Source organism: Eumetopias jubatus, unplaced genomic scaffold (genome assembly GCF_037043125.1).
Source record: "Eumetopias jubatus isolate StellerSeaLion01/CBP00866 unplaced genomic scaffold, mEumJub1_p1.0 scaffold_1, whole genome shotgun sequence".
Lineage (NCBI taxonomy): Eukaryota > Metazoa > Chordata > Mammalia > Carnivora > Otariidae > Eumetopias > Eumetopias jubatus.
This window is the reverse complement of record NW_028274807.1, coordinates 111,685,881-111,707,541: the sequence shown is the minus strand read 5'-3', so window position 1 is coordinate 111,707,541 and position 21,661 is coordinate 111,685,881. Positions and strand designations below refer to the sequence as shown.

General features: G+C 35.9%; 1 protein-coding gene across 3 annotated transcripts in view; it reads left to right on the top strand.

Annotated features, from left to right (window-relative positions):
* RNF13 (ring finger protein 13) overlaps positions 1-21,661 on the top strand; it is a 155,522-nt gene that overhangs the window by 52,388 nt on the left and 81,473 nt on the right. For 2 of the 3 annotated variants that reach the window (XM_028103024.2, XM_028103023.2), the window contains exon 4: positions 10,732-10,857. In XM_028103024.2, the coding sequence (XP_027958825.2) occupies positions 10,732-10,857 (126 nt within the window). Of the gene's footprint in view, positions 1-10,731; positions 10,858-21,661 lie in introns of those variants that run through there. The other variant, XM_028103025.2, reaches the window with a different exon arrangement.

Below are 21,661 nucleotides of genomic sequence, written 5' to 3'. Positions count from 1 at the left end.
AGACTCCAGACCAAGATGTTGACATAGGAAGTTCCTGGATTTCCCTCCTCCCATGAACGCACAGAATATACAGCTACACATGGAGTAATTCCCTCTGAGAGAAATCCAGAAACTAGCTAGGTGATTCCTATACATCAAGCAACTAAGAAAATACTGACATAGTTTTACAGGAAAGACTGAGACTTATTCTTGCCACAAACCCTACCCTCACTACAGCGTCATACAATCAAGAGGGAACCCCTAATTCCCAGCTTCCTTCTGAGAAGCAAAGAGTTGGGCCACACATATAGCACTCCAATTTTTTTTAAAGACTTTATTTGAGAGAGAGTGAGTGAGTGAGAGAGCACGAGCAGGGGGAGAGGTAGAGAGAGGAAGAAACAGCCTCCCCACTGAGCAGGGAACCTGACACGGGGCTGGATCCCGGGACCCTGGGATCATGACCTGAGCTAAAAACTAGAGTTGGATGCATAACCAACTGAGCCACCCAGATGCCCCTCTATTTTTTTTTAATATTTTTTTTTATAATTTCACTTTATGTCTGCTGTAATAATCATTATTCCCTTGTTTCTTCTAGCTTTGGGTTTAGTTCTTCTTATTCTTGTTTCTTAAAGTATAAGTTAGGTTGTTGATTTGCAATATTTCTTACTTTTTCAATGTAAGCAATTATAGATATACATTTCTTTCTTGGCACTACTTTTTCTACATCACCTAAGTTTTGGTATGTTGTGTTTTCATTTACATTTGTCTCAAGGTGTTTTCTAATTGTCCTTGCTATTTCTTCTTTTACCTCCTTTTAAATGCCCTTAGGTTTGAACTTTACCCCACACTCACTCACTCTCTTTCCCTCTTTCTTTTTCTTTTTTAAAGATTTATTTATTTGTTTGAGAGAGAGAAAGAGCAAGTGTATGAGTGGGGGGTGGTGGGCAGAGGAAGAGGGAGAAACAGACTCCCCACTGAGCAGGAGGCCTGACCTGGGACTCGATCCCAGGACCCTGAGATCATGACCTGACCTGAAGGTAGACGTTTAACCTACTGAGCCACCCAGGCGTGCCCCTCCCACACTCTGTTTCAAATAAAGTAAGTTTCTTTAGGAAGAACTTTGGAGGTCTTTTCTCACAGACTGCCTCTCTTACTGGGCAGACTTTCTGAACCATTGATCTGGAATTGGCTCCGTTCAAAATGCATCAGCCTCACTGGTTTTCTAATCTAGGAAATGACTGTGTACTTACTGTTTCCTGTGCTTGTTTCTTTATTACTAAAATCTATGTATCTCTTGAATCATTTCCTAGCACAAACCACGTTTTCATTTTTGGTGACTCCCTGGCTTTATGTGCAGTGTGCTGGTTGGGGATAGTTGTCTCTCATCTACTGTTTGCCCCTCTCAGCATGGATCCTTTGTCCTGAAGGTGAGCTAGGGTGAAGGTGACTGACCAGGGCCCCAGTGTTCTTGGTTTTGTGTGCTTTGCCATATTCACCAGGATTTAGCCTTTGCAATTTGGAGCTGGAGAGGATGACAAATGGTGGTGACCTTCCCTTCCTGCTGAGATACCATATTCCTCAACTGGGAGCTGAGGGGAGAAGGAGCCCTGTGGTCTTTGCCACTGCAGTCCAGAGTGGAGCTTCCATCTTACTGACCTAATGGTGTCGGGGAAGTGGGTTGTGGCTCAAATGCCACAAACTTTGATTTTCTTACTTTAGCTCTCCTTTAGCATAAATTTCTCATCAACCTAATAACTACCATTCTTGGTTTAACAGAGCAGTTGTTTTGAAGGAACAGTTTCTCCTAGTCTTTTAAAATAATCTCTTTGATAATAAGAATATTCTTCTATATCATCTGCTTTTTCTTTTTAATTTTTATTTGACACAGAGAGAGAGACAGAGAGGGAACACAAGTAGGGGGAGTGGGAGAGGGAGAAGCAGGCTCCTGGCTGAGCAGGGACCCCGATGCAGGGTGCCCCTATATCCTCTGCTTTTATAGAGATACTGTTTGGTTATTAAGAGGACTTCTAATTTGAGACTTACTTATATGATTTATCTTATAGTTGGTAGCTTCTCAGTTTTTATGTTAAATATTGGGGAAGTATGTGTACTCAAAATGATTGCAATTTTGTGGGAGTATTTTCTCAGTCCTGTCTGAGCAATTTTACCAATATGTATAGATATAAGAGCTATATTCAGAATTTACAAATTGAAAAGTTGATAAATGTAAAACCAGGAAGGAGAATGTTACACTAGAGGTCTCCATAAGCAATAGATACTTTATCATACTCATTTCTGTTATAGTACAGTGTCTGGCATAGAATGTAAATTTCTTTTTTTTTTTAATATTTTTTAAAGGTTTTTTTATTTTATTTATTTGAGAGAGAGAGAAAGAGAGATAGAGAGCATGAGAGGGAAGAGGGTCAGAGGGAGAAACAGACTCTCTGCTGAGCAGGGAGTCCGATGTGGGACTCGATCCCGGGACTCCAGGATCATGACCTGAGCCGAAGGCAGTCGCTTAACCAACTGAGCCACCCAGGCGCCCTAGAATGTAAATTTCTTGAAGGCATAATCTTTATCTCTGGGAGTACCTGAGTTATAGTAGGGATTCAGCAAATTTGTTCAGTGAACCAGTGTATCAATAAAATAATCAAAATGTGGCAATTAATGTTTCAGGTTGACCTGTTGGGAATAAATTATGAAGTAGGAAATAACCAAAATGTCCATAAATATATTGAGCAGTTTGCCATCTCAGGGTTTCATTAGTGTTCTTCAGTGAGCATGAAAAACCATATTTAAGGGGTGCCTGGGTGCCTCAGTCGTTAAGCGTCTGCCTTGGGCTCAGGTCATGATCCCAGGGTCCTGGGATCGAGCCCACATCGGGCTCCCTGCTCAGCAGGAAGCCTGCTTCTCCCTCCCCCACTCCCCTGCTTGTGTTCCCTCTCTCGCTGTCTCTTTCTGTGTCAAATAAATAAATAAAATCTAAAAAAAAGAAAAGAAAAGAAAAAGAAAGAAAAACCATATTTAAGAATCTGGTAGCCTGATGTTTGCTGTTTTTAGGATGATTTATGCCATCTGTTTTCTGCTTGCCCTCAGAAGCTCTGTGGAAAAAAACTTGAGGATAAAAATTCCAACTTTAGGGTTTACTTTGCTATCTGACAAGTAGGAAGTATATTGGAGATATACCAACATCTTGGGGTCACCTTCACACCTTTATGACTAGCTTGTTTTATATGTCTCATTTAGGAGTATTTGAGTCAGTGTGACTCACAGCACCATCAATTAGCAGCTGAATCTTGGGTGTGTTATCTTCTTTGAAGCTTAAGTATTTTCTTCTCTAAAACAGGGATGATAATACCTGTGATTTCTGATCCTCAGTTATGAGCATAAAGCTGTCTGTGTGTTCTAGGACTTCAATTTAGTTATGATAGTTAACTTCAACAGCCACAAATGAGTCGAAAAACCAGTTGTCTATAAACCACATATCAAACTTCTATGTAATACAGTGAAAGATGGGATTAATAGGATAATAGAAAGGTATAAGAGGAAGAAGAAAAAAAGGTGACCTAGACTGCTAATAATTTTAATAATAAGTGCATGTGAACTTTTGCCATAAAGGTGGTGATTATATTAGCACAATGATAAAATTATTAGAGTGCTAGGCTGAGAATGTGGAAACCTGAAACTTAGTGCTGGTTTAATCCCTATATTTGTGGAGATGAGTACTGTGCTAAAATGGGAAGAACATTGGCTTTGGGGTCAGTGTTACTAGACTTCAAATTACGGTACTATCACTGGACGAGTTATTCAACTTTTTTTTTTTTTTCAACTTCTTTAAGTCTGTCCACTTGTCTGTGGTAATACATATCCAAAGCATTAGGGTAGGGAAAATAGCTGTTATTTATTTCTTGCTCTTATTTTGGGTTTTGTTTGCTTTCCCCCACTTTTTCTAGTTTCTTTAGATGAATATTGAGGCCACTGATTTGAGACCTTTTCCTCTTTTCTAATATAAATATTTAGTGCTATAAGTACTATGTTAGTTGTGTCTCACAAATTTTGGTAAGTTGTGTTTTTATTTTCATTCACTTCAAATGTTTAGGGCTCATTTGGCCCATTTCTGAGGCAATAGTTTTCTGAGGACTATTTGGTGTTCTGTATTAGAAAGCTTTCCCACTCTGGCTGTTAAGAATACAACAATTCCCAGCCCTGTGTAGACTCCAGGGGTTGTTCTGCTTACTCCTTTCTTTCTCAGTTTTGGTAGCTCCCTCCCACAAAATGCAGATTATTACTCAGCCAAGGACTTGAGTGGACACCTCTGCATGTATCTAGAGTTCTCTCTTTGTAGCTCCCTTATTCCCAATATGGTGTCCCAGAAAACCTTAGCTGCCTTGGCCTCTCCATACTCTGAACTCTGTCTCCTCAACTCATTGAGACCACGAGACTCTGGGTTCTCCTGCCCTGTTCTGAGGCCTGGAATTTTTCCAGGCAGTGAGCTGAGGTATTTGCAAGGCTCATTGCATTTATTTCTTTCTTCTCAGCAATTGCTGTCTTGTGTTGTTATCCATTCTTTGAAAGCTGACATTTCATACTCTGTTTAATTTTCTAGTTATTTAAACCAAGAGGATAAAACTAGTCCCTGTTACTTGGTCATGGCTGGGAAGTAGAAGTAATTTTAGCATCTTAGTAGGTAATTATACATGCTAATTATCAAATCTTTTTAAAACAAATCACTCAAAAATTCTTACTGGAATAAATTCTCAAGATGGGTGATTTTAGAACTGTATTGACATTGTATAAATTTTTATGCTTTTTCTTTTTTTGTTTTTAATCTCAGTGCAATTAATAAATATAGTAGTCTGGGACTTCTTTTTTAAGGTTTGGCATTCCTAGAATATTAATATGAGCCAAATTTTGTTTTTAATGCTTTTTGAACTTCTTGAGAAATAATATGTTTTAAAAATTATATAGTTGGTCTAAATAGTATTTGCTGACTTAGCACTTTTAAGTATTTAATGTTTTCAGTTATTTATGGGCTTATTGTATTTTTTGACATCTTTTAATCAGATATTATTAAGACCTAAAATCTAACTCATTGGTAAAATATATAACCGAAAAAGGTTACTGAGGAGAATTCTAACAGTATACAAGGGGAGATGTAACTTTGAGATGAAAGATAATCGGTTAGTGATTTAAAAAATGCCACAAATGTAATATCTAGATTTGTGCATTTGTTTTTTTGTAAAACAACCTTTTCTTATAATTTAGTTAAAGGCTTAACCTTTAATTATTATATAACCCTCAAATTTCTGTCTTATTCAGTGCTTTCCTCAGTGATGTGCAGAAAGACATGGAAGGTATGACTATTAAATTTGCAAATGGCATGAAGCTTGGAATGGTTAAAATACTAATGTTTTGCCCTTGAGTCCTAAAAGATAGGTACTGAAAAAAGGGGAAAAATAGCTTAGTAGCAGCATCTGTCAAAAATTTGTTAAAAAAAACTGCAGTGTGTTTGCCAGAAACATCAATACATCAGTTACAGTGCATCAAAAGAAGTGTACAGTCAAGAGCAGGTTAAAGAGTGATAGTTCCTATTGTTACCTTCTTGTTGTTGATGTGTTTGATTTATTAAAAATTTTTTTTGAAATAAATTTAGACATAGAAAGGCTACAAAAAATAGTACAGAGAGTTTCCATATATTCTTTACTCAGTTTCTTTTTTTAATTTTAATTTTTTTTTAAGATTTTATTTATTCATTTGAGACACATTGATACAGAGAGAGAGAGAGCATGAGCATGGGAGAGGCAGAGGGAGAGGGAGAAGCAGGCTCCCCGCCGAGCCAGGAGCCAGATGTGGGGCTCAATCCTAGGACCCTGGGATCATGACCTGAGCCGAAGGCAGACACTTAACCATCTGAACCACCCAGATGCCCCTACTCAGTTTCTTTTAATGTTAAAATTTTATATAACCATGGTGCCTTTATCGAATCTAAGAAATTAAAATTTATACAATATATTAAAGTACAGACTTCTGTCAGATTTCACAGGTTTTTCCACTAATAACCTTCTTGTATTCCAGGATCCAATCCTGGCTATCTGTTGTTATATTGGTCAGATCATTTATAGTAGTATGTTTGGGTTTTGGCCCCAAATTAAAATATTGTAAGGCTTAAGAACCAAGTCAAATGCCACTTTTTTTGTTACTGCCTCCCATAGTTTGATTTGCTCTGTTGTGTGCAGTTGTACTGCATGTTGTTTATACTTTGTTTTCTCTTATTGGATCTGTTAGTCCTTAGCCAAATAATTAATATTGGAAAGAACTCAATCTTATTCATCCTCTTACAAAGAGCCCTTAGGAAATGAGACCAGTGTATTCAGAGCATAGTGTTAAAGGAACTTAAAGTAACATGAGTAGTGGTTAAAGGCCATTTTACTGTATAAGAAGAGCATAATTTCCAGCTATTTGTGAAAAAGGAATTAAATGTGTCCTGTATGTGAAAATTATGGGTACATTTTGTCAGAATGATCTGATAAAAAATTAGGGAAAAGAGCAGTGGATATTTTTAAAATCGTAGAAAGTTGTTGATATAAATAAATCCATCTGTCTCACATTAGGAAAATGTTAGCTAATAAAGTCTGATCAGTGTAACTCTTTGGTCTATGTTTGAATGTAAAAATTATGACAGAGTTTCCTTTGACATCTTCGTTGTTTGAAATACTTGTATCAGATTTTGGAATCAGCCTTAATTGCCATTTAGACTAACAATTTGGCTTGTTCATTTTTGTAAATGTTCATTCTTGTTTTTGTTGCCCATTTTGGTTTTCACCTAGTGGGGTTTTATTCTGTCTTGTCATCTTATGGAAAGTAGTATAGCATAGCGGTTGAGAACATAGATTCTGGAGTCAGACTTCCTGGTATTGCATGCCTCCCGTGTAACTTTGGGCAAGTTACCTAACCTTTTTGAGATTTAGTTTCCTCATCTTCAAAATAAGGATAGTAATAGTAGTTACCTCCTTGGGTTATTGCATAGATTAACTGAATTAGAACATAGTGCCCAACACAGAGTGTTGAGTGCCATGGCTCGACAAATGTTAACTGCTTACTGTTACTGCAATTAATTAGTTAATTTACAACCTCAGATACTAACAAAATAACTCACCCCTCTCTGTCTCTCTTGTTCTGCTTTTAACTTTTATACTCTTACAAAGGGAAAGATGTACTGCTGCCTTGCTTTCAACATTTTTGTTGACATTATAACTGCATATGCTTTTCTTAATTTTACTGGTTTTTTTTTTAAGATTTTTATTTACTTGACAGAGAGAGTTTGCACAAGCAGGGGGAGCAACAGAGGGAGAGGGAGAAGCAGACTCCCTGCTGAGCAGGGAGTCAGATGCAGGGCTCCATCCCAGAGCCCTGAGATCATGACCTGAGCCGAAGGCAGCCGCTTAACCTACTGAGCCACCCAGGCGCCCCTTAATTTTACAGTTTATATAGTTTAACATTTAGTGCAGACTGAAGGGAAGGAAGGTTAAGGCTCTTTTCAGCCTGAAACAATCTTTTAAACAAAACCACTTTATCAAATTATCTACCTCCTTGTGCACTTATTAACCAGTGTAATTTATCAAAAGTAATTTTTCCATAATGTTTATTGAAATACTGAAATTACTAAAATATTGTAGTTCTAAATACCTTCTGAAGCATTAAAGCAAAATTATATTCAGTATGATTTTTATGTTTAGGTTATTTTGAATATTCCAGTTAAAAAGTAGTAACCCAAACTACTTTGGAAAGCTTGGCAGTGTTTACTAAAGCTTGATAGCCTATGATCCAGTTTGATATCCTATGGTTCTACTTTTATGTATATATTTAACAGATGTGTACATGTGTTAATGTCCATGGAATGTTTATAGCAGCACTATTTGTAATAGCCCCTAAACTAGAAATTACCCTAATGCTCATCAACAGTAGAATAAATTTTGGCATAGTCACACAATATAATACTATATAGAAATGGCAGTAAAAGATCCGCCAAGTATAGTTGCTCAACAGTAGGGCTGAATCTCACAAATACAGCGTTGAGAGAGAGAAGTCTAAAAGGCCATTTACTATGCTATATGGTTTTGTTTATGTCAAAAGTAAAATTAGGCAAAATGAAGCTGTTAGAAGTCAATGTAGTGACATTAGGGATGGGGTTTGAGGAATAGTGACTGGCAGGGAGGATGAAGGGAACTTCCAGAGTACTGTTAATGTTCTATTTCCTGATACAGGTGTGTTCAGTTTGTGAAAATTCATCAAGCTGGAAAATTATATTTTGTGTACTTTGCTTTATGTATAGTCACAAAAGTTTTCAAAAGAAATTAACATATTTATATATTGTAGGCCTGTTGCATTATACATTTGATGATATTGAGGTGCCAGTCTGCATGCATTATTTTTGTCCGGCATTCTTGTTTAAACATCAGAGAATTACAGCAACGAAGAGAGGATAGATGGGCATCTAGTTTAAGTCTCCGAGGCCTTGGTAGTTTTCTTGGGCTTCCCACATGTTGGCATAAAGCGCCCCTGTCAGAAGGTTGAGACGAGGAGGATCTTTGGTTACAGAGTAAGCATCCTTTCAATAAGAAGAGATTGGCTCTGAGAGGTGATAGTAGGCATGTGGATGGGGCTTAAGGTAGCACCTTCTTGGCCATTCTTATTCAAGGGACCAGGGAGTTGTGCCAAATTAATTAACAAAGCCCATTACACTACCTTGTAGACTTTGTGGATGATACAAAGTAAGTTTGCACTTAGTTTTAAGTGACTCACATCTCCGGGAAGGATAAGAATTAGTAAGTTGATTTAGAAAGTTATTCTTTTAGCATAGTCTACAGGAAAGATGATATTTAATAATTTAAGAACTGTTTTTTTTAAGACTTCATTCAGTTTTCTGTTAATGCAACTAGATTGTTTTATGGACTTTTAGCTTATGTTTATTTGATCCTTGTAAATATTATGTTTAAAAATAATACACATTTGTCATAACAGATATAACAAAACAGTTACTAAAAAGCAAAACCCCTTTTCCAGTTTCACTTGTAGATCTTTTTTTGTATCTGTACATACCATAAATTCATTGATGCTACAATGCATTTATTTTATTACCCTGTGTTTTAACATATCTGAAATTGGGATGTGTCTTTCAATTGCTCTCCACTAGGTGGCAATTATAATGGAGTTGACTTTGCCAGACATGGGAAATTAGGCCATAGCTGTTCATATTATTCTCACTTCAGTTGAGTTATATTCCTTGTTGGTACTATATGGGTTGAGTTTAATCGCTGTTACAAGTATCTTGAAAAGAACTGCACTGTGTGATTTGTCATTAAAGCAAAAAGTTAGTGCACAGAAAGGCACAGAAAAGGCAGCAGGGTATAAATTTAACATGAATTGAAGCAAATATTCATGTTGGAAGGATAACCACAGTTCTGTTTCTCTGCAAAATAAAAACCAAGTGCTTTGTGGAATCAAGAAGGGGATCTATTTTATGAATAAATGAAGGTATGCTGCATTTTATTCCTGAAACATTCAAAAGCATTTCCCATTACAAGCCAATCAATGGCAGCTTAAGCAGGAGAAATTGCCATATCCTGTGGATAGGTGGTTGGTGTGACCAGTTCACATACCATATAGGAGGATGCCATATTGTTAAGGCACTGTGTCATAGCTTTAATTGTTCACTTCTTACAAATTTACTGAATTTGGTGATCTTTTTATGTGTTTATTCAGTGTTTTACATCTGTTGAGATAGTCATTTGATTTTTCTTTTCTAATCTGTAAATTTAACTTTTTTTTCCTGTTAATTAACATTTTATGTAATGTATTTTCTGATGTCAAACCATCCTGTATTTCTGGGAAAGTGACTTGATTTAACTTTTTAAATTAATAGTTGTTTTGCAGATATCTTTTTAATTTAGAGTGTATAGATTTACCTCATTCTTTTTAATGGCTCCGTTTTTCTGTTGTATTTTTTTTTTTTAAGATTTAATTTATTAGAGAGAGAGAGAGCACTAGGGAGAGAGAGCAAGCACGAGTAGAGGGGCAGAGGGAGAGGGAGAAGCAGGCTCCCGGCTGAGCAGGGAGCCCAACGTGGGACTTGATCCCTAGGACTCTGGGATCATGACCTGAGCCAAAGGCAGACGCTTAATGGACTGAGCCACACAGGCACCCTATTGAATCTTTTTTTAAATGGCTGCCGTATTGATGTGTATGATTTCCAGCTTTTGCTATTAAAAACAATGTAGCAGGGAACATTTTTCTATATCTTTATATACTCAGGCTGATATTTCTTTAGAACAAATACCTAGAAAGGTTGTGCATTTTCATTGTTTGATAACGCGAAAGTAATGTAAAAGTTAATTTTTAAGAAGTATTTACTTGGTTTAGAAATGTCAGTGATCATCGGAAAATATACCAACATGCTAACAGTGGTTTGTCTTTTGGGTAATGGGCTTATGTGTGATTAAAAACAAAAACAAAAACAAACTTTAATGGGAGAATTGGAATGAACTTTAAAAAACTAAGTGCTTATGAAATCAAATACTACTTTAGAAGTCCTGGGATTGTTAGCATTTGGAGGGTAGGAACTGTCATAGCTCCCAGATAATTCATCTAGCATGATGCAAAATACATGAAGCAAATTTAAAAGATGTAGAAGTAAGTTGAATTGATTTTTTGAGTTTGACGGAGAAAAAAAACTTCTTGCCAATTCTTTTTCAGGGTTTTTTGATTAACTCAAAACCGGAGAATGCCTGTGAACCCATAGTGCCTCCACCACTAAAAGATAATTCATCTGGCACTTTCATCGTGTTAATTAGAAGACTTGATTGTAATTTTGATGTAAAGGTAATGTTTGCTTTTTTCCTTTTTTTTTAAACTGTTTTTTTAGTTTATCTACCTTAAATTCTCCCTTGTTTCAGAAAGGCTTTAAGAAGGTTTATACAGTTTATCCAGATTAAAAAAAGAAGGTGAGGACGAAAGGAAAATGGGAAGTTGGTGAAGGCAAGCAAGAGAGGAACAGGTTTATTTAAGTTTTATTCATCTGCTACAAAATTGACTCTAAGCTTTTAGCAGCCAGTACAAAAAGGAGGACAGCTCATGGTTCATAGTTTTTACAAGATTGTAAACAAATTGACAAGGATAAGAATGATTGCTCTTGGTTCTAAAAATTTTCAGGTGGTTGTTGGGAATCTTGAACTGTGGTTTAATAGTAGAATATTGCTTGATCTAATCTATGAATGGAAACATGAACCTTCGGTTTTATGCCTTTACTCTTCCATGACCAATACTACACATATATTTATGTTGACATTGGGATTTCTCTTTTGCAATAAGCTAACTCTGTCACCTATACAAAGTTTGTCTCCTGGTGTGGGTTAGGTCAGATAGTAAAACAAAGTTTGCCATAGGACTTCCCTCACTATCATCAGTGCTGTTCTAAAGGTGTGGTTTTTTGATACTTTTAATACTGTCTTTACAAATCTGGTTTTGGATGGTCTTGACCGAAGAGCCACATTGAGGCCTGTATAAAATAAGCCTTGATGTTACTTTTACTGAACTACCTCAGACTTGAGTGTCATGTAGTTTCTTGCCTGTATGTTAGAGAATAGACATGGAATATTACTTCATGGACTTGACATAGCTTTATCTTAGATGATTTGTTCAGTAGGAACAGACCCCTGTTGTGCCTGAATTTTTGTCTCTGCTCCTTGCATTTCATGTCAAGAAATGACACTTCCATAATAAACTTATTAAAGGAATAAAATAATAACTGAAAAAGCATTTGGAAATGTAGAGCACTTTGTAAATGATAGGTGTTGTTACTGTTGTATATCATTTCCAAATCCTAAACTCTTAGTTGCCTTTAAATGGGAAATAAATTAGAGCTGGAAGTCAAATGTAGATTTCCTGCTCTTCAGAATTATATGTCTTTTTTATAGTAGTTTGAATTTAAGCCATTTTAAGATTTGATCCAGAACTAAACTGTAATAATTGCAGATTGTCTCAACAAAAAGGAAACATTATTGTAATATTTCATTAATTTCTTGCTGCTAAGAAATTAAAAGTAAACTAAAATTTGCTGATTCTAAGGTTTATTGCATTATTATGCTATGTAATTTTTGGCTCAGTCCAGTCTTTATTAACTAGAAACTACAATCCTTTTTTTTTTTTTTAATAACTTTCTTCTTTGGGGATCGAAGTTGGGTCACTGCAAAATTTAAGGAAATACCGTCATTGAATGTTTATTTTTGATGGTGAAAACACAACTCTGGAATGAATAGGTAGGCTTATTGGTCCTCCTGTCCCTTTAGTGGATGCTCATCATGAGTCTGAGTGCTTCTAATAGAGTTTTATGATTAGCTGTACTCCAGCTCATCTCTTCCTAGTTCCTGCCTTGAATTTTATGCTGCAGCCATTCCACCTCCTTGAAGTCTCTCAGCTTGTTGTAACAATGCTGACTATACCTTTGTGCCTTTATATATACTATTTCCTCTGTCCAAGATGACATTTAAGTGCTAGCTGAGGATATTATCTTTTTGGGAAGCCTAACTTTTTTTCTGCCCTGATAGAATGAATCATTCCAGCTCAATTTGCCACTTTTCCACTTTGTAAATATCTCCTTTACCCTTTATCACATTATTATTATTTATTATATATATATTTCACTTGTGAACTGTGTTTAGAGTTCATGTTTTAATTATAGTTATTACCTAATTTGTATCATAGTGCATAGTAGAAGAGCAATAAAGGTTTGTTAAATCAAGCTATGTAGTATAGTAGTAACCTTCTACTTATGTGTATAATGCATTTTTAAAAACATGTACATGTAAAAATGTTTAAATTGAGGATTCTCATCTTAGAAAGAAAAATGTTAGAAATTTTCTCGTTATACCTCACCATGTAGACAGTTTTAATGAATATGGTTCCACTCTGTTGTACATGTTTTTAAACTCTGCTATCTTTCCTTCACAAATTAACAACAGAGTAGCCATTTAAGGCTAAAGATTCTTTACTCATGTTTTTCCTAATGGTTTCTGTCTTGCCTCAGTTGTGTTAAAAATGTGAGACCTCAGTTTACAGGGAAGACACATTAATTTTAATTAAGGTCTGGAATACTGCATACTGCATACTTTTGAATCCCTTTTTTTTTTTCATTTGAAATACAGCTTTATTCTGATTCTAAACTAAAAAGAAAGGGAGGGGCGCCTGGGTGGCTCAGTTGGTTAAGCGACTGCCTTCGGCTCAGGTCGTGATCCTCAAGTTCCAGGATGAGTCCCGCATCCGGCTCCCTGCTCAGCAGGGAGTCTGCTTCTCCCTCTGACCCTCCCTCCTCTCATGTGCTCTCTCTCTCTCTCTCATTCTCTCTCTCAAATAAATAAATAAATAAAATCTTTAAAAAAAAAAAAAGAAAGGGAATGACAGCAACAAATTAGATTTTACCAGTGGATATTGTGATGTGACTATAGCAGTCTTTTATTTGAAACTCAGGAAGGAAACAGTTGCATTCCAAAACAGCCAAATATGCAGGTCCAAAAAATGAAGGTACTTTTTAAACAGCCACATTTGCTTCGAAGCCCATTCATCTCCTTCAGCATCCCAAAGATTAAGCACAAGTCCTGCTCAGCTATATAATAAAGTGGCAAGCATGCTGGACTTTTGGGGGCGCCTGGGTGGCACAGTCAGTTAAGCATCCAACTCTTGGTTTTGGCTCAAGTTATGATCTCAGAGATCAAGCCCCATGTCAGGCTTCTTGTTCAGCATAAGATCTGCTCCAGATTTTCTCTCTCTCCCTCTGCGCCCCCCTGCCCCATACTCTCTCCCACTCTCTCTCTCAAATAGGCACATTCTTATAAGTAACCCTTGATGTTACATCAAACATTATAATGGCATGCTGGGCTTGGATATAATAACCATCCCTCAGCCCACCAAGTTTCTTTTGACCAGCCATATCCCATACATTGAACTTTAATAGGTCCTCTGTTGGTATGGAGCACAAGGGAATGGACCTCAACACCCAAGGTGGCTATGTACTTCTCAAGGTCACCAGTCAGATGATGTTTCACAAACATAGTTTTTCTAGTACCACGATCGCCAACCAATACAAGTATGAATTGGACTTGGGATTCTCCTTGGGCAGCTATCATGCTGTTGCTTCCAGAAGTGTCTCTGGTCTGTCTGACTAAACTGAATCCCATTTTTATTGTTTATTAGCCGTGTGACCTCAGGAAAGTTATTTTACCCGTGTGCCTCAACTTCTTTATCTGTAAAATAGGAATTGTTATGTTCCCTACATCATAGAATTGTTGTGAGGGTCAAATGAAATAATCAATGTTAAATGCTTATCAAACAGTGCCTTGCACACAGTAAGTAAGCAGCAGGTAATAGCCATTGATGTTTTACACTTCTTATCAGTGGTGTAAAATAGAGTAAGAATAAAGATGGCAAAGATGCTTACTTGTATTAGGCCTAGAAGTTTCTTATAATCTGCTGTTTGCAAGCTGGAGAACCAGGAAGGCCAGTGGTATAATTCAGTGTGAGTCCCAAGGCCTCAGAACCAAGGGAGCTAATGGTTTGGAGTCAAAAGGTCCAAGAATCGAGAGCTTTGATGTCTGAGGGCAGGAGAGGTGGATATCAGCAAGAGAGAGGGAATTTGCCTTCCCTTTACGTTTCCATCTATTTGGGCCCTCAACAAATTGGATGATGCCCACCCACATTGATAAGAGTGGTAGATGTTTTTTTTAGTCTATTGAATCAAATGCCAATCTCTTTCAGAAACCCCTTCACAGACACACTCCAAAATACTGCTTTACCAGCTCTCTGGAATCTCTTATCCTAGCCTAGTTGACACATACAACTAACCATCACATGGACCTTTCAGAAACTAAATTATTAACTGATAAGTCACACTATGATGCAATAACTCAGTGACAGTTGAGTGTGAAATTTCTATTGTGGTTTATAAAGGACAGTTCAGTCATGCCAGCATATAATGTATAAAATATAAGTTTCATGAATACACAAGAGTAAGAAGTATGGATCACCTATCAAGGTAGTATGAAATAAGGATAAATTTATCATAGTTACTGGAAAAACAACTGGAATCTCATCCCAAAGAGCATTTCTTTTTCTAAGAGTAGTCATTGGTTGATAGACTGTTAGCTTTATTAGCTATAATCTTCAGATCAAAAACCTATGCCTCTATTTTCTGGGCTTCCAAATTGATGATTATATATAGTTTTTTATTAGGTATGTTATAGAACCTAATCACTTAGAATGTATGTTATAGTACTTTTCTGAACTGAAAATAAATAGCTCTTGGGGCGCCTGGGTGGCTGTCATTAAGTGTCTCCCTTCAGTTCAGGTCATGATCCCAGGGTGCTGGGATCGAGTCCCGCATTGGGCTTCCTGCTCCCTGGGGAGCCTGCTTCTCCCTGTTCTGCTCCCCCTGCTTGTGTTCCCTCTCTCTGTGTGTCTCTCTGTCAAATAAATAAATAAAATCTTTAAAAAAAATAGCTCTTTGTATAAAATAGGGGTTCATTCATAATATATCTACAATTCTGTATGAATGCATTGACTTAAGAAACTAGTTAAAAAAATAACTTTCTTATTACAATGTACCGTCCCGGGACCAAGTACTAGAAATGTTTAATTCAGCCCTATACAGAATGCTGCAGTTGATAGTAATTGCAAGGTTATATTTTTTGTCATGCCTCCTATTAAAAATGATACCCATATTATCTCAGACAGATGAAAATCAGCTAGTTGTATTTTACAAAGCTTTCCTTGAAGAAAGGAACCCTTGCCATTGTGGAGAGCAGAAGGGAAAAGAAGTAAAATTTCATCAGGATCTTTCAGTAATTGTGATGGCGGTAATCTTGGTGATGGGGTGGGTATTTCAGGGTTTACTTTTTGAAATTCTTTAGATTTTTTTTTTAAGATGAGTGTTGTCCTATAATTGAAGAAACCTAGACTTCTCTTATTTCTTCCTTAGAAGTCAATGATGAAGTGACGTTGTGTTCTACAATAAAGAAAATGGCACACTTTTTCTATACAAACTATCCCAAATGCTTTCTGACTCAGATAGCCAATAAGATAGGAGAAATGCAATTAGCAATTTTTGGAAGGTAGGAAATTGCACTGTTTGTAACATTCTAAGTTAAAGAGAGCACTGTTTTAATTTTTTGTCTTCTGTTGAGAGAAGCCCATCTGAGCCCTTTAATTTATCTTGCTCTAAAGAAATGTGGCAAAACCCATACTCAGAATTAGTTTTTGGATATATAGGATGTCCAGAAGGCTAGTAAGAACTGTTGATTATCTGCCAGTTGCTTATTCTGAAAAGTCACTTTTATTCACACTGACAAAAACTGTATCCTCTGAAAAATGCAGCTCTTTAGAGGAAAAGCTAAAAAATGTTGTTTCGTTTATCTTTGTACAATGCTGTTCTTTACTGTGACAAAATGTAATTGTTTGGGAATGCTAGTTTTTGGTGAGTATTTGAAGTTAAAAAACATTGCTGGCTCTGATAAAGGTGTTATTAAATTTTTTAATTAGAAAAATATAATCTCCTGAGGCAGTTTTCAGAAGACTTTAATTGGCATCCCAGTGGGAAATAGGAATTTTTCCCTTAATTTTGTAAAAATAACTGGTTATTTCAAGAACACTAAAATCACTTAAAATAGAACTTTTCAGAACTACACAAATTTCTGTGTTTATAACCAAATAAAGGTTAGTTATCAGAAGTCTGTTCATTGCTATTGCCATCCAAGATATTTTCATCATATGCTTTTAATACTAAGTCAACAATTTCTTCAAATAGTCCTTTTATTTTAATTAAACTTTAGGGAAGCTTAGTAAACAGATATGGTGCACTGTATGTACTTCTGAATTTTATTACCATTTTATGCTCTAATGATTATTTTTGAATGATGCAGCTGCAAAGTCATATAGGCCAGTTATCAAGAAGCTGAAAGGACTTAGATATTATTCCTTCTGCCTTTTGTTTTTGTTTTTTCCTGACATGGATGGAATTACATTTGGATTGTAAATGATAAGGAATACGTTGGTACTCATTTTCTGTTGGAATGTGACTTTTATAAAACTTAGCTGGCATACAAACCCCCTTTACCTGACTTATGCCTTTCTCTCAAGTCACATCTGTACTTTTCCTGCCCTCTCACCTTGACCTTCAAGAGTTTTACAAGTCTGCATATGCATTGAGCAGTGTCCCCCTTTCCATCTGATTTTTACCATGTTCTTCATCTGGACAGCCTGACCTTCTTTTAGCTCTAAGATGAAGTAATTTGAAACCCTTCCTGATTTTTCTCCAAGTTGAATAGATCACTTCTTCTTTAATATATTACTTAATCCCATTTAATCACTTTTTCTTTTATATATTCTTTAATCTCTGTGAGAAAAAGATAATGTTTTAGATTCTATAGTTTTAGTGTCTGATACATTGTGTGGCACTTGGTGTATGCTCAGTATTTGCTGAATGAACTAATTTAGAAAACTTTAAGGACTTACAATTACATTTAACTGGACTAAGGAATAAACAGTATTATTGGAACCTTCTATTGGCTCCATGTTCACTTCACTTAATGTTCTTGGAAGTATTTCTAAATCAAATACTCATTTATCCCATAAACATTTTTCTTTAGGTCCCAATGTTTTATGAAAAAATTTAGAAATTACCATAAACATTTTTGGGTTATTTGGATGATCTTATAATAAACATACTAATTTTTAAATGAAATTTTATCATGTTATAAAATAGTCCTCCAGTTTTCCTTTCTAGTTTTATCTTTTATTATCCTCTTTTAGGCCTCTAGGCTGATATATGATATGGGATTGCCGGGATTTCACTTTTATTTCAGTAGTACCAAGCAAGTAGATATGACCTTGACTAGAAACTAAACTGAAAATTATCTCAAAGTTGCTTAATATCATTATTTAATTTTTCCTACTCTTTTCTATGTTCCTACAAAGTAACTTATAGCATTTGTTATTAATCTACTTCAGAATCATGTTTAAAAAATTCTACAAAAGGAATTATTTTCAAAGATACCTGGGGGATGGAAACATTTCTACCCACATATGATTCAAACAGCTTTGTGCTACCAGCTCATTAATTTATTCATTTATATCTGCATTTTAATAATTAGGTTCCTAGGGACTCCTGGCTGGCTCAGTTGATAGAGCATGTGACTCTTGATCTCAGGGTTGTGAGTTCAAGCCCCACATTGGGCATGGAGCCTAATGAAAAAAAAATTAGTTTCCTTTATACACATTTATGTTTCCTTTTTAATGTTTATGCAACAGTAAAATGATAAAATACTCTTCTTTTACCAGGGCAGTAATATTCATCAAAAGAAACCTAAAAAATAGTAAATTACATGTACTTTACCCTAACCTAATGAAATGTGTAATGCCCATGACTTTATTTACATATCTCATCCCCACACATTCTTTTGCTTCAAAATCAAGATGTTCAGATTACTCAGATACACTATAAATGAAGGATGTCTGAGAGGGAGAAAAGATAGGATCTAAAGGAAGAGGAAAAGTTGGATTATATCATTGAACTTCTATGAATGAAAGAGAAATGTTAGTAGACCTAGTACCATCTTCTGTGGAATAGCTTTTCCCAACATGGCCTGTAGTGATCCCAAAATAACACAGGGGAGAGAATGGTATTGGAATGGGATTTAATTTTGATAGGATTACTTGCTATAGTTATGGATCTTATTTCAACCATTGATTGTTCCCTGCTATAACATTTATAGGAATTTTTATCCTGTAGGTAGAATTAACAGTTTTTACGTTGACATCTGAATCTACTAGTGCTGCTCCATTCTCATCTGCATTGCTTTGATCATTTGAGAAAGAGATTCTACTTCTTAGATTCTTTTTCTTCCTTAGACAAAAAAGGAAGATCATAGGCAGGTTTTGAGAACTGTCTTTATTCTCTTAAGTCTCCCATTAATTTCTTTTTTTTTTTTCATTTCTTTCCCTTTTAAAGAAAACTTTTTCTTCTGTGTTAGACATCTAGGCTGGGAAAAGGGTGGTTTGTGCTAGGCTGATGGTTGAGTTACTGTGGCTTTGTGTTGGCAATTCTGAAAGAAAAGAAAACCAGTTTTCCAGAGAATTTTTTCAGTTGGCATTTGGAAGCAGAGTTAGACCACATTTTCTGCAGAAGATCCATAGAAGTCCCATAGAGCTTGGACTATAAAGTGAAGCTCCAGTTTTTTTCAGATTCTGCTAGGACCGCCACTACCCAGTATATAGCCAGTATGGTCAGAAGAGGCTAGGTTCCAGAACCACCCAGGATCTGTTATATATGGTTTTCTTTTTTGTTTTGACTTTTTACCTTTTTGTGTTTTGAAACTGGCATACACTAAAAGTATCCATAATGTATGTATATACAATCTAATACTACGCAAGTTTAAGAGACCTGTCACTAATGTTCATTAGTTAATATTAATTGATCAAATTCCATTTAAGTCTCCATTAGGTAATTTTTTTTCTTTTAAGTTTTATTCTAATTACAGATCATATTAAACTAGTATTAATATATGATCTTCATGAGGGAGCTTCCTATTTAGAATATTTTTATAGAAATTTCAAATGTTTTAATAGAGTGATGTTAAGTGTATCACAAAGTGATTGCTTGTTAAAGCTGCTCATTTTCTGTCTTATATTTGAAAAAGTTTGTGATGAAAAAAATTCTTTGCTGAGGTCGGACCAAACCCCAAAAGTACTGTGCATTTCCTTTTTCTTTACAGTAGATTCTCTTTTTATATATTATTATTTTATTTCTCCCTAGCTTGATTCTAGCCTTAAAACCCGTGGGTACTTTCTCACGTCAGCTACTTGGGAGTAGAACTTACGTTTTATGAAGTTCTGTGTACTGAGGTTTTCAGTACAGTGCTTGGAGCACCAAAATGAATGAGTGTATGCTCAGAGTTCTGCCACTGGGTGGTGTTGAGCATCAAAATGCTCCTTGTAATTGTTTCCTCAGTTACATTTCAAGTGTAGTACAAGTCTGTCAGTACTTGGGAATTCTTGGTTGGCTCATAGTAAGTGCAGAATTATCTTTTTGTTACACAAAAAGTTCTTTCAACCTTATTTACAGTGGTAGGTGGGTTGAAATGGAGCTTCTCATTCTCATTAGGATGAGAAATAATTAAGATTTGATTAGAATATGAGTCCCAGTAGTATCAAAAATACGAATTTTGATAATTTTCATTTTAACATGCAGTTTAATATGCATATGTAACTAGAGAATAATTTATGGGTATGTCTATTAAACTTAAATTGCAATTCTAAAAATTTATTTAGGGAACTTTTAACTAATGTGGTTAATTCTAACTGGTAAAGTTCATTACAAAGGTTTTTTTTTTTTAAAGGCCTCTTCAAACTAGTGGCAGTATTAGAAATAGCTGCTTCCTTAAGGAGCATAAAATAATTGTGTCTGGAGTACTCTAAATGTTATTTTATCATCTTTGTTTTTCAAGACGATAACAGGCTTAGTTTTCTGATAATTAATGTTTTTACCAAGATGTTCTTTATTAGGATGGGGAATTTCCCTTCTATTTCTAATTTTTTAATTCAATGATATCATTTTAATATCAATGATATCAAACAATATCATCGAAAAATGTGGTCATTGCATTTTCAAGGCCTGCCCCATGCCAGCACTGAAGTGTTTGCCAAAAAATCAAGAGACACAGTTCCAGCTATCATTATTAAGTATAATGGCTACGTTAGGAATCGGTGTTTCATAGATTGTAGCATTATCTCCACATTTCTCATAGGGAGCAGTGAAGAAACCCTACCTGAAGTAGTGCCTATAGGACCTGTTGAATTCTAATAATATCTGCAAATCCGTGAACTAGGAAATCTCTTCTAGGAAACTTAAAACACGTGTTGGAGCATGAGATAAGTTTAGCTAGCAAGCTGTGGCCAATAACTTCTTTCTTATTACCAATAAAAGAAGCAAACTCTAGCTCCTTTGCATTTTTCTGTGTATTGTCTCTAAACAGATAGGTCCCTTAATTCATATGTACTTATCCTGATCATCCTCCCTGTAGTGAAATTGAATGAAGGGTGGTGATGCTTCCAATTGAATTTGTGCTTACCTGCTCTTAAAGGTCTGCAGCTTTTTAAAAGGCAGTACACCAGGGGTGCCTGGGTGGCTCAGTTGGTTGGGCGTCTGCCTTCGGCTCAGGTCATGATCCCAGGGTCCTGGGATCGAGCCCCGCATCGGGCTCCCTGCTTTGCGGGAGGCCTGGTTCTCCCTCTCCCACTCCTCCTGCTTGTGTTCTCTCTCTCGCTGTGTCTCTCTCTGTCAAATAAATAAATAAAATCTTTTAAAAAAAATAAAATACAAAATAAAAATAAATAAAAGGCAGTACACCAATAGCTAGAGTTCTTGGTGCAACAATTTATATCCTGTCTAGTGAACCAAAGTCACTAAATTCTTGAACTTTGATACTAAGTAGTCATTAAGGATCCCATATTTGGAGGATGGCCTCTTTTACCATGCAACTTTGGACTTACCCTGCTCTCCTAAGAGCTGGGTGGTAAGGACAGCAGAGTTTGGAGGTAGACCAAGCTTTGGACCTTGCTAGATGAACTTCTGTGGCTAACT